The sequence below is a fragment of the Amphibalanus amphitrite genome, unplaced genomic scaffold, assembly GCF_019059575.1.
Source record: "Amphibalanus amphitrite isolate SeventyFive unplaced genomic scaffold, NRLGWU_Aamphi_draft 000042F_arrow, whole genome shotgun sequence".
NCBI classification, from domain to species: Eukaryota; Metazoa; Arthropoda; class Thecostraca; order Balanomorpha; family Balanidae; genus Amphibalanus; species Amphibalanus amphitrite.
In genome coordinates, this window is record NW_024881538.1 from 390,833 (window position 1) to 413,233 (window position 22,401).

At 52.3% G+C, this 22,401-nt stretch overlaps 1 protein-coding gene across 50 annotated transcripts in view; it reads left to right on the forward strand.

Annotated features, from left to right (window-relative positions):
• The window catches only part of LOC122376004 (transcription factor RFX3-like), a 28,207-nt gene that overhangs the window by 2,392 nt on the left and 3,414 nt on the right, over window positions 1–22,401 (forward strand). For 2 of the 50 annotated variants that reach the window (XM_043355689.1, XM_043355699.1), the window contains exons 2-15: window positions 3,385–3,523; window positions 6,070–6,135; window positions 8,983–9,121; window positions 9,721–9,794; window positions 10,402–10,495; window positions 10,921–11,049; window positions 12,044–12,208; window positions 13,401–13,616; window positions 15,694–15,875; window positions 16,491–16,662; window positions 17,601–17,979; window positions 18,469–18,722; window positions 21,351–21,553; window positions 21,880–22,087. In XM_043355689.1, coding sequence (XP_043211624.1) covers window positions 10,451–10,495; window positions 10,921–11,049; window positions 12,044–12,208; window positions 13,401–13,616; window positions 15,694–15,875; window positions 16,491–16,662; window positions 17,601–17,979; window positions 18,469–18,722; window positions 21,351–21,553; window positions 21,880–22,087 — 1,953 coding nt within the window. In that variant the 5' untranslated portion in view covers window positions 3,385–3,523; window positions 6,070–6,135; window positions 8,983–9,121; window positions 9,721–9,794; window positions 10,402–10,450. Of the gene's footprint in view, window positions 1–3,384; window positions 3,524–6,069; window positions 6,136–8,982; window positions 9,122–9,720; window positions 9,795–10,383; window positions 10,496–10,920; window positions 11,050–12,043; window positions 12,209–13,400; window positions 13,617–14,012; window positions 14,031–15,693; window positions 15,876–16,490; window positions 16,663–17,600; window positions 17,980–18,468; window positions 18,723–21,350; window positions 21,554–21,879; window positions 22,088–22,401 lie in introns of those variants that run through there. The other 48 variants (XM_043355739.1, XM_043355747.1, XM_043355733.1 and 45 more) reach the window with 35 other exon arrangements.

Here is a 22,401-nt window from a genome sequence, read left to right on the forward strand (position 1 = left end):
TTCCTCCTTTGCATGAGATGTCACTGTTTGATGCTTATCACTGTGCTTTTCACTCCTGGTTGAAATGGATCTCATATTGCATTTATTTGTTCTTAGCATATTCTTTGGTTGTTTCTGGCAAGTATGCTTTCAGCTAAAATGATTTGTTATGTTGTTGCATATACAATTGCACAATTAGCAATTCAACTGCACAAGTGACACCATGCTTTGCCATATCATTAAAAATAGCCATAGGTACAGCTCAATGTATGATTATGAACTGTTCCTGTAAGGTGCATTCTAACTTCTCCATTTTGGGGTAGTGTAGGTTGATAAATGATAAGCAAGCACCAGTTATATTAGGCACCTATCAGAATAGTAAGCTGTTTGTCACCTGTTGTGCTTAGCATTAGTGGCTGGCCCTGACTGAGAAGCATGTTAGAGCAAGACAAAGTGCAGTTGTGTTTTGCTCAGGGATGCCTTGATTATGATGGCTTATTGTAAACATTACAAATTTCTTACATCGAAATGAAGTTACTTATGATTTGATAGTTTTATTATGTTGATTTACCCACATTGTTCTAGGCTAGTGATATAGAGTAGTCTATCATGTAGTCTTTAATTCATTACTCATTAGGTAGTTATGCCCCCAGCTCCAAACAAACTATGGTTTACATAATAAAACTCTTGTTGGTTGATGAATTTCAACCTGCTGTTTGCACTGAGCGACAATCATCGTCAGTTCCAAATATACCGCAGTCGACATATTTTGCTTTGCCACGGTGGCACTACTCCATTGCTGAACCTTTTAACCTCGCATGTGTGCGGCGTTTGCCAGCTTCTAACGGGTAGGGGGGGAGGGGGTCGGTTGGACCCCCCTTGCCGTTTAGCCCTTGATCGAGCTAGAGCTTCGCGGAAAAAAACGAGCGTGTTGCCCGTAACAAGAGGAAGACGATGATGCCCAAATTTAAGGTCCTAGGTCATTGGTTGGCCTTCCAGGTCAGGTCAATGACCCAAAAGTCGGAAAATCGGAACCTGTTAGAAAGTCGTAGTGTTACTGCTATGGGGTTTTTCGGGGTGCTGATCACGAATATATCGTGTTAGTTTCTATTACAGATGATGTCTTTAAGCATTTAGACCAGGTCGGGTCAGGTCAGGTCAGGTCAACTAGCAGGGGTCGTGACGGGATTTCGTAGTACGTGTCAACCGCCTCTGACAGCTTCGTAACATGTTAAGAAGGCACAAAAACTATTTCGTAAATGTTCAAATGGTTGCTAAATTCGAATTCAGCGCCAAAAACTAGCCTAGAAACATGTAAAACTCGAAAAAGTGAGCCGAGGTCACCAAAGGTCACTGACCTAACCTGACCTTCAAGTGACCATGACATCCACCCTAATGCATGCGAGCAACATCAAATCACATGTTTGAACGTTTGAAACCACGAAAAGCTTGCAAACGCGCGGCTAATGCGAGCCGACATACGCCGAATCGCGATTCCGGCCAAACATGGCCTCGAGAAATAGGTTACAGGTCAAAGGTCATTTGGGTTATGGTCATGAAATTTTCAAAGTAGGTGTAAAATTAATCAAGTCGAGGGTACTGAAAGTTTCGTCGCGATCGGCCGCTTTTTGCGCGAGTTATTCGCTAAAAACCATGGGGGTCCATCCGATCCCCCCCCCCCTACACATGCGAGGGTTAAGGGGCGTGGTATGGATATGGCGTCATTGGGTGAAGCTCAGCTGCAAAAAAAAGGGCTGCTGCCTGCTAACCTCCGTTTAGGGGGGGTAGGGGGGGCGTTTTTGGCCACCTGCTAGTTTATTTATTTAGGTACTTTTTATGTTTTTGCCTGTGTAAAGGAAACATGGTAGGTAGCCAGTGCTGGAAATGTCGTTTTCGGTCCTGGTCCCGGAGAATGAAATCGGTCCGGAGAATAGGCCATGTTTTAGAAAAACCAACCACAAAACCATAGGTTTGGCCTACTACAGATGATAAGTGATGAAATCTGAGACTCTCAATGCTAAATGGACTTGGGCGCAAAATGACCTTGTAGTCGGCGCGCCCGTAAGCCCCAATAAACAAAAAAAAAAAAAAAAAAAAAGAAATCAATGCTACTACTGCATATTTTAGTGCAATCATAGCAGTTTTTCATCACACAAGCTGCAAAACTTAGAAGATTCAAGGCGCCGGGGCATACATTTGTAGAGGAGAACAAAACTTTGGACCCGATTGGGACCAGAAGAAGGTCTTATTTCCAACATTGTTACTATCTATTGCTTATCTTGCATCAATCGCATCATGTGTGAATTTTTTTACCCAGATCACAGAAGGTCAGGCCACCTGGTCAACTTAAATGACCATGCCTCTAAAAAATTGTGATTCAGTCATTCCTAGACTTAAAGCGTATCTTCTAGAACTTTCAAGCTTGAGTTATTCAATGAGGTAATCAATACCAACAATTTGTATATTATAGAATTTTGATGTCGGTTACCTAAAGTCTTGTCAGTTTTGCGATCTCTCGGCTCTCCATTATAAGTCAATGGGAGGAAATTTGTTTGCTCTTCCTTTGGAAGAAAGTCGTACTAAACACTTTCAAAGATCGGCATTCGGCATACAGGTAAACATGACGCACTGAATTGGAAAATTGCACCCGTGACCATAGATGGAGAATTATGCCGAACCGGTGGTGCTCGAGCGCAGCGAATCCGCCTCCGCCTGAGTGATGATTTTGCTTATCCATATACCATGTCCTGTTGCTAACCTGGGGCTCTGGATACAAAGCTATAAGACTGCACGTCCTATCACACGCTGCTACCATGTTCTGTGGCATTTGAGTCACTGTCCGTGCTTGCGCTAGCGGCTAGCTGCGCTTTGTCACCCATACGCGGTAACGCATTGGATGGCTGGACATCAAAGACTCGTGCAGCCTGCGATCGCTAACTGCGCTTGGACGCACCACGGCTTCGCTAATGAATGCGCTTTTTCTGTTTGTAGGCCAATGACAGGTCTTATTTGCTGATAATTCAATGACAATTAAATGGTGATCGTTAGAAGTTGGCAAGCTTGAGCACCGGGCGGCTTACCTAACCATTGTCGTTTTCGTCCTTGCGACTACCCGAAGGATTAACGCTTATGATTCGTGCATTCTTAAGTGGTTTACCCATAGGATGGCATACAATAAAGTGATTTGTTGATTTGGCTATTTGCTTCGTGCGAGCGTTTCCTTCAGCGCAACTTTTATTCCATCCTATCATGTTTTCAATTCCAAGCCTGAAGCCAACACCTTCATCTCAGAGTGCACACTTGAAGAGTGTCTGTGCTCAGATGCCCAGCCCGCTCCCGCTGCGCCGCATGCCTGTCCAGCAGTGTACCATGTGCGCAGTCTGACCGTCGGCTGCCGCTCCCCAGACGGTGTCGGTGGTCAAATCGAGCCGGCGCGCGCAGACGGAGAGCGAGCCGAGCCGACCGGACAGCGCCGGCAGCGGCGCCGACAGTCCCGCGCTGGTCACCACCACGCTGGTGGCCGCTCCGTTCATCACCGTCACAGGTACCGTCACGGGGGTGCTGTGCTACCGTTACGGGTGCTCTGTGTTGCTGTCACGGACGTGCTGTGTTATCGTCACGGGTGCGCTGTGTCACCGTCACGGGGAACATAGTATCGCCGTCACAGACATCGTCACAGGTAGTGACACATCTGTCGCGGGAACCATCGTTTGATTGTCACGCCCACAAGTACTGTTACGCCCACGGATACCCTACGTTATCGACATATGAACTTCTACCACCGTCACGGCTACGATAAGGACCCTACATCAGTCGAAGGTATTGTCACCTGCTTCCCACATGTAGCCGCCACACAGACCATCTTTTCCGTGCGGTAGTGTGGTGTGCTCCTATCTCAGTACGCGCCCTAACCCAAAACAACAACATCCTATCTCAGTCGATTTAACTGTCTCGGCTCGACACCATCGTTCGTATTACCACCACTCCCGGCTCCCATCAGCCCGTTATCAAGGGACGCATTTTGTGGCTCTCGGTTATAGCATTTTATATTTGCTCTTTTTATAAGTAAGCTTAGGCTAGCTAAGTAATGAAGTCATTAGCGTATAATGGCTAGCCTATTGCTGCTTCTCTAAGAAGCCCTTGTCGGAAGCCGTGCTGGTGGACGTATTGTTTTGTTTCATTTTTCCAACAAATTGCAAATGTAATAGAGAACTCGAATAGGCTACTGAACGTGAGGCTGTGAGTGAGACGTGTTGTGATCTCGGCGAAACGTTACCAGTCAACATAGTGATGTTTTTATCGGGTGTGCTAGATAATAGATATCACGACCGACGAAAACACCATGCTTTGTGATGTATGTACAATGTTTCATAATCCATTACCTATGGATCATCGAAGGCTAGCTCAAGTTCGTCGAATGCCCTCACAAATTAATACACACCCCAACGATGATGCTCAGTATCACTCGCGAGGAACCGTCTCCAGCAGGACTGTTGATTGCTTTGCGGGGAACTCTGGAAAGGAACTCAGCATTTCCTTCTCAACTAAGTTATTGAGGTGGCCATTGAATAGGAAACTGTTTTGGGTATCCCAATTATAACATTTGCCATTACTGCTGTTTTGAAAGCTCTGCGAAAGCGAGGTTTCACCGGCATCGAGAGGTATATGGCTGCGGGCTGAGTACCCAGTTGCCAAACGCTCGATATCTTTTGCAACGTTGAGAAGACGCCTCTGATTGGACCATCACGGCGTCAGCTGCCATTCCGAAGTCCGAGCATGAATATTTGTCGCTAATTATTTTCAGATGAGTTCGTTTTCTGTAAGAACATTTTCCATGTGTTGAGCACACCCACCTTGCAAAAGCGTGATCTCAATCACAGCATGATATTCTCGCAAACATGGCTTACCCCGTGACCCTCATTGGGCCTATCGCGACCAATAACACGCTCCGATGGCCGTAAGGAGCGCGGAGCTGGCGTCGTTTGTCGCTCGTCGCTGCCGGCGTGTGCCGCCGCTTGTCGGCCGTATAATTTGCCGCGTGCGTCACGGCGGTTGTCCGTGCTTCGGTGACTTAGTCCATTCATCCGGCATTATACGTCATTATGTGGCGATCAGCAGTGGCTGAGCAGGTCAGGGGGGGGGGGGGGGGCTATGGGGCTCAGCTGTCTTGCTCGGGCAGTCCGCCGCGCACGAGGCCGAGTCCGCCGACCGCCAATCAAGCACGATCGTGATTTGTTTTCATAGATGGAATAGCTGTATTGGTGCGTGGTGACTGCGGATGTTTTCTTGGTCAGTGCCTGATGGGCTCATTTCAGAAGGCATTTGCCCATCAGAATGTTCTGCATGCTGTGTGTTTTGCGTAAGCCGCAAATAGTTATTAGTGCCAGCTCCGGCGATGGTCTTCAATGTTCAGGCAGTGAAGTGGTTGCGGCACGCCGCGAATGGCCGAGGTTTCTGTCCGCCTGGGTGGCCTGTGTCCCAGTGTAGTGTTTTATGGATATGGACCAGCTCGAACTCATCAATACCACTACTGCATACCAGGACCTTGGCTATAATATGTCGCATTGCCCTCGTGTGGTATTAAATCGACGTAGTACCGCGAGCTCTTGTCAGATTGGTTATCGTGTTTTAACCTCCCCCCACACACACACACATACATGCCCACGCACACTCGCACATACTAGCAAACAGCAATTGACACTGGCGGCGGTAGGTATTAGCTTCACATTGCTGTATCTCATGCACTGTGGTCAGTTCAGCGACGGTGTGCGAACGGCAATACCCAACAAATTCATCAATCTTCGTGCGTTGTGTTCTGTGGTCACTGTGGTCAGACTGGTAATAATTCGTCAGTTTGCCGTTTACCCCTCCCCAATGTGACACTAAAGGGCGGTTATCTCTCTATTGCATCTTGCCAGGTACTGTGGTGAAACAGAGACCTCATCTAATCCCTCCCTCCCCTGCTCCATCAGGCGCAAGTTAACATTTCTTCTACGTGACACTATGAACCCGCCTATTAGCCCGCCTCTGCTACCCCTCTCCCCATATACTCTGCTCAGGCCAGTAACCACGCATATATCCTTCGCGCAGGTGACGCCGGCAGCAGCTCGCGCTCGTTCGCGCCGCTCACTCCAGTGAACCCCTCGTCAGCTGTTGGTGAGTACGATCGATCGCGCCGCCACCGTCTGTGCACCAGCGCAGGCCCGAGCGGTCGGCTGCACTGTCGAGCCGGGCTGGGCAAGCCGCGCAAGGCCGTGTCGTGTCGAGTCGACTCGAGCGTAGCCATGTTGAGTCAAGGGCTGAGACGAGTGACACCGAATGGAACCTACGTGAAGAGGGATGGATGGTCAGGAGGTCGGGCGGGGTCTGTTGCAGTGGGGGGGGGGGGGCGAGAGATAAGAGCGCATATGTGTATATTGTGGAGGGGGTTTGTGTGTATGTGGAAGGGGAGATGAGAGTTGACTGAGGGTGTCGGGTAATGTGCGTGTGTGGGTGGGTCGGTGTGTGTGTGAGAGGGGAACGTGGGTTCTGACCTACTAAAGTCGATGTCTGTAAGGACCGCGCCCCTGGTATTTATTCGTTGCAAGGTCGTTCGTGTTTACCCCTCGTTCTGTGCCTTGCGTGCATTTGGTGGTTAAACATTTACTTATTTTATTAAGTTTGGAATTCAGTGTCGGAATTATAATTCATAGCACACTGTTCATGCCGTCGTTTTGCTTTTAAGATTCTTACACCTCGTATGGCCTTATTGCCAACGGGTGCAGTATCACGATCGTGCTTGTTGAGATGACACTGTCGGAAGACTCGGCTGTGCATTGGACCACATTGCTATGATGGTGTCTGATGTCTACCAAATCCCTGACCTTTTGTGACTCTGCATCCGTCCTAGCTCGACCTCCCTCCCCTCCCCCTCCCCCTCCCCCTCCCCCTCCCCCTCCCCCTCCCCCCTCCCCCACACACACGGGTACAGCTGACTGTGTCTATTGGAGCGCCCGGTGCCGTTCGATAGAGCTCCTCGAGCAGTGTGTGTGTGTGTGTGTGTGTGCCGGGGGGAGGGGAGGTTGCGCGTGCCTGGGGGGGGGACCGTGAATGGCTCCAATGTAGGTTAGGGGGCGTCGCGTGCCAAAGGCTGGCCACCGTCGGCGCGGGCTCAGCGCGAACTGGACGGCCGATTGTGACGAATGGGTACAGACTGGCCGGTGGCTGCTGTTTAGGACTAATTGGTAATGTCCGTCAGCGGACTGAATGAAGTCGTGGCCCTAATTTTTGAGATGATGGATGGGACAGCTTCAGGTAACTGGGTCACGGGAGCTGATCTGCAATATGGATAATGAATATAATACTTTTATATGCCAGGTAGACGGACAGAAGTTATTACACAACTTTATTCCACTCTTTGTTGAACTCCTCGACCGTGATGCTCGTGTAAGCCGTCATACTTGGTCTCAGCGGCTATTTGCAGCCGACCGCGTGGCTTTACCGCAAGATCGAGTTATTCTGACAGCCTGGCTGTGCCGTACTTCGAGGGGTTTCGATCGTGCGGCGACGTCGTGCCGGCTCGGCTACATGTGATGGCCGTGACAGCCGTTGTGATCGGTGGGGCTCACCGGCAGCCGTCTCCCTGAAACAATCAGAAACAGGAGTTCGGAGCAACGATATTGGGTCCGAATGCGACTGGAGAACATCTCGTTTAGCTAGCGTGGTCTCACTTGGAGATTTTGTACCTAATGACGATCGACATGATGTGAAAGCTGTCGGAACGTACTCGCCCTGTTGGTGGAACTTCGCTAGAAATTGGCAGTGGGAATATCAGGTACCGGTAGCGAAACAGCGACAATCCTGGCGCTGAACCCGGCAGTGAGGAGCTTTGATTATTCCCGGGAGTTTTGTAATTGATCTTGAGCGTCTGTTCGCCATTGCGATTACCTATCCTTTTCTTACGGCGAGAGTGTCCTTGCACCCGGCGTAAAGGTATTTTGATAAGTTTCTGATTTTAATTTTTTGTAATTGATCTATGCGTCTGGTGCGCGTTTTCCGGCTGCGAAGCGCTTACTTATAACAAATAGTTTGCCTTTAAAAGTCTAGATCACTCTGCAATTGCCTGCAGGCCTGATGCATTTGATCAAATTTCATGATCGGACAGATGATGATCAGATTTCTTTCAAAAATCGCATTATTTGGCCGCCATCGGCGGTGTCATGTCATGCTTCCGATGTAAGTTTGATCGCGCTCGGTGGGCGCATCGGTCGGCGGTCAGGTCCCGTCGGCGGGGCAGGATGGGAGCCGAACAGCTGCTGGCTGGTTCCTGGGTGCCGCCCCTGCCTGCGGGCCCTAACCCTCCCCTACTCATGTCTGGTGGGCCAATTACTGTGTCCCCGTTTAGGTCGTACTGCGGGTGACTGAGAGATTCATGGGGCTGGGACTTGGGTGATACTCGTGAATGTGTGAGGTGTTTGCTGGTTCTCGGGATGACTATCAGTTCCAACAGACTCAAAGTGACTTATCGTGTTGTGTGCCTGTGTTTGCGTCTTCATCCGAAGCTCACATACGTGTCAGAGGGCTGTTTTTTAGTACCACATCGTTCTTAGAACGTGCAATAGGTAGCGGCGTTTTTAAAGTGTTCTTTGGAGCTCGTTACTGCTGGAGATGGGGCAAGTAGCTTGTTAAGAACCAGAATCCAAGAGTCTCACTGTTTATTAGAGTTGGCGTTGCACGCAATTCCCCTCAGACTGCTGCTGTAAATACTGCGTGTCAGCTGTTCGTTATCAGTGACTTACCCTTGTTTCCGTGTCCCGTGTGTGCGTGTGTGTCTGATTCTGTCTGTGCCCGATGGGAAGGACAGCCGCCGTCTGCCCGTGCCCTGTGAATGTGTCCGGCGGTGGGCTGCGTGTCCGCGGCCAGTGCCGCCGGCGCCGCTGGTGATTTATTGAGTGTGCGGTGTGCGCACCGCCGCCGCACGGAAGGCACGTGGCCATCATCGACCCCGTCCGTCTGTGCCGGCAGTCAGCGAAGGCGGCACCGTGGCGGCCTCAGAGACGGCCGTGGCGGCCGGCGTCGGCACCGCCAGCTACGTGCAGCAACAGTATGTAGATGGTTCGACGGCCGACACCAGCCTCTACACGGCCACCACTAACGGACAGATGTAAATGCGCCGCTGGTGACTAACGAGCCGGCCGGCCGGCGGCTGCGGACTGCCGGCCGGCCGGCCGCCCTGCTGCTGCCCGCTCGTACCCGCCCCGCCTGCCGCCTCCCCTGCGCTGCTACTCTGCTCTGCCCATAGCCGGCTCAACTGTCTCTCCGAGCTTGTCTGTGTCTGTCCACGGCGTGAACCCGCTCGTGACCGCCGCTTATACTGGGCGATGGTCCAACGGCACGCACCTCTTACTTGTCCCGCCTGCTTGATTGTATTATCCCGCCCGCTTTTCGACCCAGCTTTGCCTCTGCCACCCAGCTGTCTGCTTGCTATTAACCGCTTTTTAGTGAAACTTAGCTAGTTCATTATTCCACTCACCAAATGCGCGAGATGCGTTGCCTTGATTTGTCTGACCTATAATGTTTGATCTGTTTCTGATTTATCGATGGCTAGACGTGTTGTAGTCGACTGTTTTATGCCTTTGGTTAAACTTCCGGCCACCTTTGGTCAGCTGTTTCGTTTCAATGGAGCGTTTCCTCAGTTTGCATGTTCTCTCGGTCGCGGCCCACCGGCACTGGCTCTGGCATGCCGCCTCTGTCTGTTCGCAGAGACTGCGACTGTCGGCGGCTGCTCTGTAAGTGTGGATCGGGGCCTCGTCTCGGCCGGCCCTCTCCGTCACTCTGTAGGTAGCCGGCGCGGGCCCTCTCTCCCTTCCTCCCTTGGTATGCCGTCTGAGGTCTGTCACTCGAGCTCCGTGTGTCGCCCGAACGCCGTCACTCACTCGCCCTCGCGTGTCGCGCTATCGAGCCTCCCCCATGTGTGCGTTACGTCGTCACAAATTGATGCGACACGGCGCTGGAGGTCGTCGGACCCCGCCGCGACCCGGGACGTCAGAATGTCCCCAGTAGATAGCGGCCTCGTGGCAGGGGGAGGGGCCCTCGGATTGAACGGCCCTCGCGTGACCCGGGGACATTGACCCGCCTATTACCGGTCAGCTCTGCAGCGCTGCTAGCGGCGACTCCAGTCTTTGGAAAGGCTTTTTCGGAGAGAGTTTACATTGGGCTTAAGTTAAGTGACTGATGTTCCCGATAATGTGCTAAATCTGTGCGGATTTGCTAGTTAAAATCAGCTGACCGAGGCCAATATCTTACCTTCTGTCTGCCCGATCTGACGGGCGCCCCTCAGGCCTACCCTGCCCGGCTGTCTCACCTTCTGTCTATGCTCGATCTGACGGCCCCCTACCCTGTCGCTGTGTTCTCTGTCCGAACTGACGTCCCCCTTCCCCTCAGGGCCTACCCCGCCGCTGTATACGCCGCCATTAACGACGGTACGGTCACGATGTACACGGGCGACGGCGGCGCCTTCTACACCAACGGCTCCCAGGTGAGAGCGCAGGGCGAGCTCGGCATCCGGGCCGACCGGCGAAATACTGAGTCAGTCTCCATACATCCGGCGGCACTATCTGAAGTCGGGATAGTAAACGTCCCGATAGGTGACATCCGTGGCCTCTAGTTTGGAAAGTATCATAGCTCTTCGGTACCCATTTGGTACCGTTATTTGTCTTTCTATGGGAAGCTGCATGCTCCCTTATTGCCAGGGCTTTCCAATTATGATCTCGCGCCATTTGCGACCTCGCTCACTTGGCGACATGATAATCCAACCCGTTGTGTAAGCTGTGTGTACAATTTGTCCCTATATCGTGTACGGTCTGACACCGGTCACTCTCCGCCCTCTGTCCACCTCAGTTCCTGTATTCCTCCGGGGGTCTGGTTTGCTTTGTCTGACTCCCGTCCGTGTCCCGACGGCAGGGTCAGCCGGTGGTGACGCAGGGTCAGCTCATCACTGCCGGCAACACGTACATGATCCACCAGCCGCGCGTCGAGGGCGCCGACACGCACTCTCTGACTATGACCACGGCGCGCGGCAGTCAGCAGACGGTACGGACCGCCGGGAAGGGAAAGGTGACGGGGCGTGCGGGCATGGGGCGACCCCGGGGAAGAGGGGATTCGGACTAGCCGACAGAGTGGAGGGGAGTTAGTGCTTAGATGGAGTAAGTTTACGGTGACTATTAGCTAACCGGGCTCGATGTGTTTCGAGCTTGCTTGTTTCCGTTAGGTACCTAATCAAGTTCGATGTATTTCGAGCTTGTATGAGCTTTATGTCGAGGATGATAGACATATTCTACTAACGAGTAGACATTTATATATTTTGACTAGCGTTTTAGTCTTATATTGTCCAATTCCGTTTTGTTTGGTGTGTCAAACTGCAGAAAGTTCGTGGATATTATTAGAGAAGCCACAATGTAATCTGAAAAAAATGTATTTAATTAGTGGGTTTGTACCGCTCTGCCGGTACTGGCACCGGGCTGTATCTCTGCCGCCCCTGGGGCCTGGGTTCCGTACTGACCAGCAGACTGTCCATCCCATGTGTGTGCGTGTCGATGTGACACCGTGTGTGAGTGCGCGCGCCGCCCGGCCGACACGCGCCGCCGCAGCCTGCCCTGCCGTGCCCTGCCGGCGTGACTCCACCGCTCTGTGAGTGTGCGTGTGTGTGGTGTGGTTTTCGACTGCTCACCCGCTCAGCTAGAAGTGCCGCCGCCGTGATCGCTCGGACCCGACTGGCCCAGCCCCCTGGCTTCCACCGAAAGGACAGAAATGGACCGCTACTGAATGATTAATGCAGGAGTTTCATGTGGTCATCGTTGAATAAATAAATAAAACCAGTGATGCCTTCAGCGCACTGACCCGTATCGGATTTCTCATTTTGCCGATCGGCCGGCCGGTTCTGGGTATCCGTTTCCTGTTGCGGTGCAGAGCCGGTGTTTTTGTGCGGTCCGTTTCTGTCCTGACCCGGTGCGGGGGCCGGTGTGAGCTGGTCGGGTCCGCCCCTGCCCCGCCCGGTGTCCCCTCTGAGACCGCCGACCGTGCTCAGGAGCAGGCTGCCGGTGACGCGCAGGCCGGCGAGCAGCAGACGGTCACCTACATGATGGCCACGGCGCCGCAGCAGCAGCAGCCGCCGGCCGCCGCGGCGGCCTCCTCGTCTGCTGCCGAGGCGTCTGACCCGCTGGCGCAGGCCACCCGGGTCTCTCCAGCCACGGTATGTGAAGGCGGACGATAGCTGCTGATGGGTTCCCGGGCGTAGGTCGGTGGTACCAAATTGTGGCTCTGTCTTCAAAACAGCCCTGTTATAGACTTACGGCTTGTGTTATTCATCCTGTTTGTGCCAGGACCTTCCGAGCTACAGGTAGCATTGAAACTTTATCCTTAGCGAGCGTTGAAAGTTAGCGAGAACTTTGAAGCGTGGGAGAGCTGAGGTCATTGTGTCCAAACACGCATTAGGTTCAGTTGTGTCGACCGAGCTGCGTCGAAAGTAAAAGTCAAAGAGTTTCAGTGCTAAGAGGTAGATCCATCATTCACCACCAGTATTTTTAGAACATTTGGGAGCTATTTTCGAAGTTCAATGCGTTGCTACCTACTCTTCAAACAAAATTGTGATGATGATGAGTCGAGGCTTGTTTCGTCGTATTGTGATTGTTTGTTCTTTCTGTTCAGTGGCGTCGTAGAAGTATTTTTGTTTGGTGTGGTGTTATTTTATGTTATGTGTGGTTTATGTTCCATTCGGTGTTTATGTTCTCTGTTCTATCCTTTGTTCGTGTTCCACGTTCTAAATTTCTGGCATTGGTTGCGTTCTATGTTAATGTGTATTGTGTTGTATGCCATTCAGCGGGTGTAACACAACGATTCTGGATAGGACAGTCGAAAAGTAATGCGCCGTTCATTCTACTGCCTGCTGCTGGTAGAATATGTGGCGCCGTATTAATTTCTCATTTTCTTTTATATACTGTCAATACTTCAAGATATGTCTTCATGTCTAAATGATGACCTGTCCATTTGCGAGTACATTCAGTCCAGATCTACAGTTTTCTTGAGCAAAGTAAACGTTAGGTACCCATAACCCACGGTACTAGCATATTGTAATGAATAAATATGGTACTATGGTTATTTATTACACTATGGTACTAGGATGTGAATGATAGCTTTTGCCCTCAACCAGCCAACGTCCTCAAGTAATTTCTAAGGTTTGTGCAGTTCCGAACTGGTCTATTTTATAGTGTAGTGTGTAAGTGAAGTAATAAATCGGCTTTGGTGACTGATTGCTGTGGTGTGTTGTGTGTATGTATGTACGGCTACTTTGTATGCTCTCCCTGTATGTTTGTGTGCGCTCTGAGCGCTCGTTGACCGGCGGCCGGCCTGTCCGCCCTCCTTTTCCATCCTCTCCATCTGCGCAGCCTTCCTCGGCCCCGCCGTGTCCGCCGCTACAGCCGTCACCTCTGGTCACCGAGCACACCAAAGTGTACATCATCAACAACAGCGCGCCGCCGACGGGCGCCGCCGGCCGGCTAGGCGGCGCCGCCGACCCCGCCGCGGAGGAGGGGGACGAGGACGACCCACAAGAGGACGACGTACTGGGCCTACTGCTGCTGAATCGCGTGTTTGGACCGACGGTACGGCAGAGGCCGGCGGTGGTAGTCTGCTAGTGGATGACTCGCTCCGCTGCACTGACCGGTCAGCAGTCGGTGGAGATTGATTTGCTTCGGCCAGTCTGCCAGCGACTGCATCCCGTATTGCCACTCAGACAGCCTATATGCGCAATTATATCGCAGTGGCTTTGGACGCTCTACCCATTATTAGCCAGTATCGCCTGGCAGTCCTGTCTTTCCACCTCACGCCTGTGATGCTCGACATACCGCTGCAGTAGCCTCCTCCTTGCCTGATAATGCGCCATTCTTTACCCTAGTTTGTTCCTCACTGCCAGGCCGGTCGCCGTCGCTATCTCTCCGTCCCGCCCCACAGCTAGTGTGGCCGAGGTCGGCACTGACCTCCCGTCTCTTCTGTTCCAGTCGTATGACGCGAACTGTGTAAGTGTTCCGGCGCCGTCCCGCTCCGCCCGGTAACTCGCTCCCGTGCGGGCGAACCCGCCGAGCGACCACTAACCACTGCCTGATACTCTGTCTGGGGCTAGTCTGTCTGTCTTGGGCTCTCGCTCTCTCTGTATCTCACTCGGGACAGCCTCCAAACCGCCCGCGTGGCATGCAGCTGGTGGTCCGTCCGCCGCTGGTCTAGACAGGACTGGTCTGGTCCGTTTGGTCGGGTCCGACCTGGTCCGTTTGGTCCGGTGGTCGATATCACACGGTTGCACTTTCTTCGAGGTTCTGCTACTTGACTAACCTATTCGGGACTTTCTTCGCTTGGTCATAAAGCACGAAGGGTTTTAGCGTAGAACCGGCTCGTATTTTATCAATAACACCGGTAGAATGAGTAGCGATAAACTCTAGATACCACATAGTTGAGTAGAATCGAACACCATCTCCAACATGTATAAATGTATATTATGTATAATAGGTTATTGCATTGAAGCCCTGCTCTTTTACCCTGTAGTCGTTTCGACATTTTTTCATACACTATTATGTAGACGGACGTTTTCACATACACCCTATTATGACGTAGACGGTATTCACCTTGTGTGCTATTTTTACGTGTCCCTTTCTTCATCATACATTAAGTGACGTTTGAACGTAAGCTGTCAGTAACTGCCGGGTAGACGAGCATAAAGTCAGGCTTATGCATGGGTCAGCCCTCAGGTAAATTACGGGAAATGAAACCGTAACTTGGGCTCTTGTTTTATAGCGCATTTAATTGGCAAATGCATACATTGTGAAACGTATGCAAGGTATTAGAGCTAGATCTTTTTCTCGCGAATATGCAAATTATTGTTCCTTGAATTTTGAAGAGGCATTTCAACCTTTCCCTTTTGTTTATTCACATCCAAACCAAATAAATCTTACGCTTCCTTACCAGAATGGGCTTTGGACGCCTTACCTTGTCACACGCTTCACCTTTTTGTGTGCTACAATCTTTGTAGCACTGGGCTATCCACGGCTCCCCACTCTCCCCAGCATAGGACACGCAAATCACTGGGTGTAATGGCTTCAAATGTGCTGATCGTCGCTCAGCATTGGGGATAAATTTGAATGTGCTAGCCACAAAGGATATAATTGAGCTGGGAAGTGCCGTCCATCCCGCCCATGCTAGTGGTGGTGTTATGGCGGTAATTTTCTTCCGTGGGCTGCATTCAATGTTTTTTTTATATTTCCTCCGGTACCCGCTGTACCGGTTGTACCGCCTCGTCCGTCTGTCCCCGTACCCCGGTACTGTCCCGCCCGTGTACAGCCGCCCGTGTACAGCCGCCCGTGTACAGCCGGCAGCCACACGTTACGGACACCGGTGGTGAGTCCTCTGTGTGCCGTGTCGAAATTTGAGACCACCGACGCATGCGCATGACTCGCACACTTTTCTCCGCATGGTGTCGGGCTGCCAGAGGCGTCCTGTGCAGAGGCTATGACGAGCCTCTGATGTCTGTACATCCTGCCGGTGACTGGAGTGTAAATCTGGCGGCGCTTGATGCTAAACTCGGCGGTTTTGCGCCCTGAGAGTGAATCGCTTTTGTGTCAAAGTCTCAGCCTTCCGTGGCCGACCCTCCGCCTGTGTGTATATGTCTATCACGCTACCCGGGTGTCGCAGGTCCAATGGCTGAACGACAACTACGAGGTGGCGGAGGGCGTGTCGCTGCCCCGCTCCACACTCTACAGCCACTACCTGCGCCACTGCGCCGAGAACAAGCTCGACCCCGTCAACGCGGCGTCGTTCGGCAAACTGATCCGCCAGGTGTTCTACGGACTGCGCACTCGACGGCTGGGCACTCGGTGAGAGCGCAAGGAGAGGGAGAGCGTGAGGGGGTGAGGGAGAGGATTGACTGAGTGAGGCACCAGGGAAGGAGTGACTGAGGGACGGGGAGAGAAAATGGGACGGCAAAGTGTTAGCTGAAAGGGAATGAGAGAATGTAGTTAGAATGCAGCTAGTCAGTGAGTGCGTGTATATATGAGCGGCGCTGCAGACATTGGATCTGTGTTTGCGGAAAATCAGTATGTTGTTGGAAGTAACCAAGGTAACTGAGATGCAAGGTGATCATGAAAGGGCTTTTACTAGAATATGATATACCCGCAGGAAGTGGTATATTTAATGGTCTTGAAACGTTAGACTCCGTGCCGTTTCCCAAAGGAGCTACCATAGTCTGGTTCTCTGAAACCGATATAACGTATCAAGTCTAAACATCTGTCCAAACGTAAGACATACAGCATTGGACAGAGTATGAAGCAGCATGTAGTCCTCGGATTACTTGTATGCTTACTTTTATTACTAGTACGTCCTGGTATGACTGGAGAGCTTCGATAACCGAAGGTTTGTTGTAAACCTCTTCAGTAGCAAAATGCTTCTTTCGTTCATTTAATTCACCCCGCTCTGTGCCTGTGTCTCCGCAGCGGCAACTCCAAGTACCACTACTACGGTATCCGCGTCAAACCGGAGTCGCCGCTCAACAACCTCACAGAGGAGGTGTCCCTGATGGGTCGACAGAGCGGCGGCCGCGGCAGCCGCGCGCGCAGAGAGGAGTACCAGGACGGCAACATTGACATGCACCAGACTCAGGTACAGGTAGGAAAGGTTGAGACTGAAAGGGAAGGCGCCGAGGGAACGGAGGGCCGGCCGGGTAGCGAGGTTTGTTATGAGAAGCTACGGTGGAAAGCTGCTGCAAGTTTCTGCTCCATTTAGCACTTCAAAGGCGATAGAATGAGCTAGAGCGGTTTCGTCGCGCGGCTAGCTGTCGAATGAGATTGGCGTATTCGATGGTAAGTGTTTGATACTTAGTGACGTTTCAGTTATTTGTTGTATTTGGGAATGCAGGGTTCCTGTCTCAGTTTCGGACCTTTACAAGCACGGGTCATGTTCGAGAGATTTGTGATAAGCCAATGTGACTCTCCTCATGCCAAATAACTCTGTTGGTATTATCAGGGACTACGAATACGCTCGCCGCTTTGTTGTGCAGTCTTTTCTTGATGGTTAACAACGTGCATGAGTAATAGTATAACCTCCGGAACAATGCCAGCCGTCCGAAAGCGACATAGAGGACAGCTTATTGCAAATAATGGCCCCCTTTTAAGTAGATTGTAGGCTGCCTAGTCTCATGCATGTTGATTCGTATTCATTATAAAGGGCTCGTGCCACGTGGTATGGAAATGCAAAACGAAATTACTGCTACATGGTGTTAGGACTTAGGACATCCACATTGGGGTCTTCCCTCAGTGGGTCAGAAATGCGTCCCGCTTTCTTCCTCCCCTTACTGAAGTTACGTGACGTCAACCTGGCCTGATCTCACCTGACCTGACCTGACCTTTGACCCCTCCTCTCTCTCTCTCTCTCTCTCTCTCTCTCTCTCTCTCTCTCTCTCTCTCTCTCTCTCTCTCTCTCTCTCTCTCTCTCTTTCTCTCTCTTTCTCTCTATCTCTTTTTTCTCTCTCTCCCTTTCTCTCTCTCCTCGAGCAGCAGTACCGCACCTTGCCGACCTGACCCCCTCCCCCCTCTCCTCTCGAGCAGCAGTACCTGGGCGACAGCAGCAGCGCCGTGCCGAATGTGCCCGACATCGACCTGACGGCGCAGACCCTGCCGGAGGGCGTCACAGAGGAGGACGTCACCAACTTCACCTCCATCTACCGCGAGCACTGCGAGGTGCTTCTCGACGCCGTGGTCACCCTGCAGTTCTCCTCTGTGGAGATCATCTGGCAGCAGTTCTGGAGGTCGGCCAACAACAGCGAGGACCTGCTGGATGATGACCCGGAGAAGATCATGCCGAAGCGGGTGCTGCACCAGCTCTGTGACTGGCCGCCCGTGCAGGACTATGTGAAGACGATGGACTACCTCTTCTACCAGAACCTGGTCGATGTGCTGATTCCGGACGTTCTGCGTGCCATTCCCAGTGAGTGCCGGGGGGGGGGGGGGGGGGCTGCATTGGTTTCGGTCAAGTCGGAAAAAATGAACCTATCGTGGAGCAGTTCATCAGCTGAAGCAAATCGATACTCGGTTCCGGTATTTTACTAATGAATGCCGACTAATCGTGGCAAAGTGGGCGCATTTAGTGATGTAGAACGATGTTTACCGCCTTTTTTGTGGGATACCGATCGTAGCTACGTGGGATTTTCTGCACCAGGTGGCTGTCTACTGTGTCTGAGGATATTGACAGGTGCCTGCGTCATACCGGCATTGTGTGGATGTATGCCAGTATAGCAACAGCCTATGGCTAAGGTTATTGCGCTGGGTGTGTTTAGCCAGGTGTGACCTAGAGTGAGCTCGAGTCAGTGCCTGCCTGGGATGGCTCCGATCTAAAATAGTGATGTCCAGCCCCCCTCTCCATGCCGTTAGTGCGTCGGCGCCGCAATACCATTACCATCCCCCGTTCTCCCGACAGGCACGCTGACGCAGGCGATCCGTAACTTCGCCAAGACACTGGAGGGCTGGCTGCGCTCGGCCACCGAGAGCACGCCGGCCGGCATGGTGCGCGTCAAGCTGGCCGCCGTGGCGGCGTTCGCGCAGACGCTGCGCCGCTACACGTCTCTGAACCACCTGGCGCAGGCGGCGCGCGCAGTGCTGCAAAACTCGGGACAGATCTCGCAGATGCTGGCCGACCTGAACCGGGTCGACTTTGTCAACGTCCAGGAACAGGTGAGGCGGGTGTGAGAGGTGGAGATGGTTACGGAGCGAGCGAAGCGAGCGGAGTCTTACGTAGAATAACGGAAATTTCTGAGTATGAGCGGCCGGCCGGCCGGCCGGCCGTGGTCACGCTTTTGCGAGGCTTATATCTCAGCAACCACTTGACCGATTTACATGCGGTAATTTTGTGGGGTAGCTTCATTCCTTCTACCAAGTATTGGACTATTCCCGATGCATGTGGGTGACCCCTTATGCACGTGCCACGTGCAAAACGAAGAGGTGTCACTTTTGTAATTGTTGCAATATCTCGGTAACTACTGGGCCGATTGCGCTGAGAGTTGGCATGTAGGTAGGCACCCACTAGGCAATGCATATCCATGTGCCAGAGTTGGGGTGCTGCTGCACGTGCGCACGTGCAGGGGTCGTTTCCAGATCTCGAGAACGGCTGGACCGATTGCGCTCAAATTTGGTACACGGTTACGGAGCAGTTAGTAGGGTGCCGTGCACAAGTCAGTTGGGACCCATTTTGCACGTGCGCACGTGCAGGGTGCCGCTTCCAGATCTCGAGAACGGCTGGGCCGATTGTGCTCAAATTTGGCACATCGCTAGAGACCGGTTAGTAAGGTGCCGTGCACAAGTCAGTTGGAGGTACCCCCTCGCAATTTCGCACGCGCAAGGCCCACCCTCTCGCTCGCTCCGTTAGTCGCCACAAAAGGCGTTATACTGGTTTACGCACTGATAATGTCGCCAGTGTAGTTGTGGGTCTGGTGAAGAATCAGTATTGGCGGTGTTTGTGGCTATAATAGGTGATGAAAAGCGGATAGCGGTGTGACCTATTGGTGTGACAATTGTGGTTACATACGGACGACATCGTGTTGGTCTCTCCCCTCTAACGTACTTTCATATTGTTGAAGCTTATATTGTGACTTTGGCTTTCCAAGCTATATTCTGCGTCTTATATTTCCACAGCCTTATTGAGTCTGCCGTCCTCAGCAGTTTTTTCTGCCTTGAACCGTCTAATTAGGCCCGCCTTACAGTTACGCAGTCCTTCTGGCGGTGTTTCCCGGTACCTAGCTATTGTGCTGCGTTGCACTAATGGCTGTTGTGACACTTGCCGACTGGCTGGTTCTATTTGAGCCCGCAGGTAATAACTGAGCCCGTACCGTGGCGGGGTGTGGCTCTAGCGTACGGTCCGCAGCGGGCGGTAGCGACCGTGGAGTTCCCCGTCAGCTCATACCTTACCAGAAGCCTTGGGCTCTCCGTGGACTAAGGTGGACCTGCCCCGGTGGTTAGAATTATTGTGGCGGCAAAATATGTGACCAAATTATTAACAATCGTAAATGTGAAAATAGTGACTGGGTAATAATGGGCGAGACTAAAACTGCCCGTACCGTGGCTAAGTTGTGACCTGTGGTTAGATAGCTGCTGACCTGAACGCATGCCGCGCAGGCCGACGTTCAAATTACGTCGTTTGCTAGAATATCATAACACCAGACCCCCATCGACCCGTGCTCCAAGCACACTCCATACGTTTTCGTGTCACTCGAGACTGTCCGCTCCACCATGGACTGTGTGACTCGTGCAGGTGGTTGGTGGGTCTGACGCTGACTGGCCGTACATAGACTTTTCATAGTGCAATGAGTATTAGAGGTCGAGGGAGCTGTTGACCACTACTCATGACACGAGTGTCTGAGACACATTGTGTCTCAGTCTAATCACATACGGTATTTGAGACTGTTAATCTGCGTGTTCATTTGCACAGGCTGGTACATTCATCAACCCATCACCATCCCCAGTGGCAATCACACTTTTCTCCTTATCCATGAGATTCTATCACATGGTGTGAAGTACGGCGTCGGCCGGTGGTGGCGGCGGTCGAGCCAGTCCAGTCCGCCGGCGACCAGACCGCCGCCTCCGCCGGCGCTAGAGATCGATGACGCCGCCGCCGCCGCCGTCACCGGCGGTGGACGCTGAATGAACGGGTCGATGGCGCCGACCGGCCGGCCGGCCAGCCGTCTGGGCCGTCCATGTGAGGTCGCGGCTCAATGTGTGTGTATAGGGGGAGAATGTATGTATGTGTTTTAGTGTGTGATGTGTGGGCTGAGACTTGTGTAGGGTACTTCACAAATGACCTACGTCATAAGCGCTGTTTGCCGGTGCCATAGTCTGGTCTGTTGATTGTCTCACCGGCCACTGACACGCTGGATGACATACAGCATACGTGGATCACGAACTTAACTTTTCTTACTTTTCCAGACTTTCAGTGTGTGTTTCGCTGATTTGACTTGATCTGACATTTGGCATGGGCGGCCTGCCCTCGCCCAAGTGTTATGGGTGTTTCAGTGATTTAACCCGACTGTCCAAGCCTCTCTTAGGTGATCTGACCTGCTGACCTGGTCTGTCCCTTCTTCAGGTGTCCTGGGTGCGTCAGTGACCTGACCTAACCTTACATGTCACCCTTCCTCCCATCAGGCGCCACTTTTACCAGTGACCTGACCTGACCTCCCTCTTCCCCGCCAGGTGTCCTGGGTGTACCAGTGCCCCAAGCTGATCTGTACGTACCTGATCCGTCACCCCCATTTCACGTCAGGCGTCTTGGATGTAACAGTGACCTGACCTGCACTCACCCTCCCCCATCAGGCGTCCTGGGTGTGCCAGTGCGACGACAGCCTGGTGCAGCGTCTGGAGGCCGACTTCAAGGTGACGCTGCAGCAGCAGAACTCGCTGGAGCAGTGGGCCTCCTGGCTGGAGGACGTCGTCACCACCGTCCTCAAGCCGTTCGAGAACAAACCCGAGTTCCCCAAGGCGGCGCGCCAGTTTCTGCTCAAGTGGTCGTTCTACAGGTGAGAGAATCACTCGCTGAGTGGGTGGGTTGGGTAGGAGGAAAGAGAAACCACCTGTCGGCGACGGTGGCGAATTTATGGTGACTAGCATCAACAGGCGACTGTGAAAGGCGGTAACTTGCATAGACTAGCTCGGATCGCAATGAATATTATAGTCGGTAAATTACCGCATTAATGCTTATTTTATTTGTTTCTAATGCAAGTAATCGCTGTAACCGCTTTGCCTAGGATACCTCACTTTAATGGTCGTCGCTTATGCTCGCTCATTTTAGATTTCTTAAACTTTAATATAGCGTCTTGACCTTACCCTCCCTCTGTGCCCCCAGCTCGATGGTGATTCGCGACCTCACACTGCGCAGCGCCGCCTCGTTCGGCTCGTTCCACCTGATCCGACTTTTGTACGACGAGTACATGTTCTACCTGATCGAGAACCGCGTGGCGCGCGCCACGGGCGAGATGCCTATCGCCGTGATGGGCGACCGCAGCGGCCAGCCGGCGCCCCAGCAGCCCACGCAGACTGCCGCCGAGCGGGAGGTGAGGAACTGAGGGGGACGAGGAGGGGTGAATGGAAAGAGCTAAGAAATGGTGCCAGGAGAAAGGAGGGAGGGAGGGGGAAAGGAGGCACGAAAGGTGGGGGGGGGGGGTCCTGACAGTGCTAAGCAGTCACTGGGATGGCTGAATTGGAGGTTGGAGGCAATGAGAAGAAAAAGACGTCTCATTTTACTAGGTCAGGATTCGGAATGATATTCAGGTACGCTGATAACAAACCGATACTGGTGCTTTCTTTGTTCATTTTTCTCGAAGAGACTGTTTTTTGTATTGGTGATATCGCTGCATTGTTTCTGCCC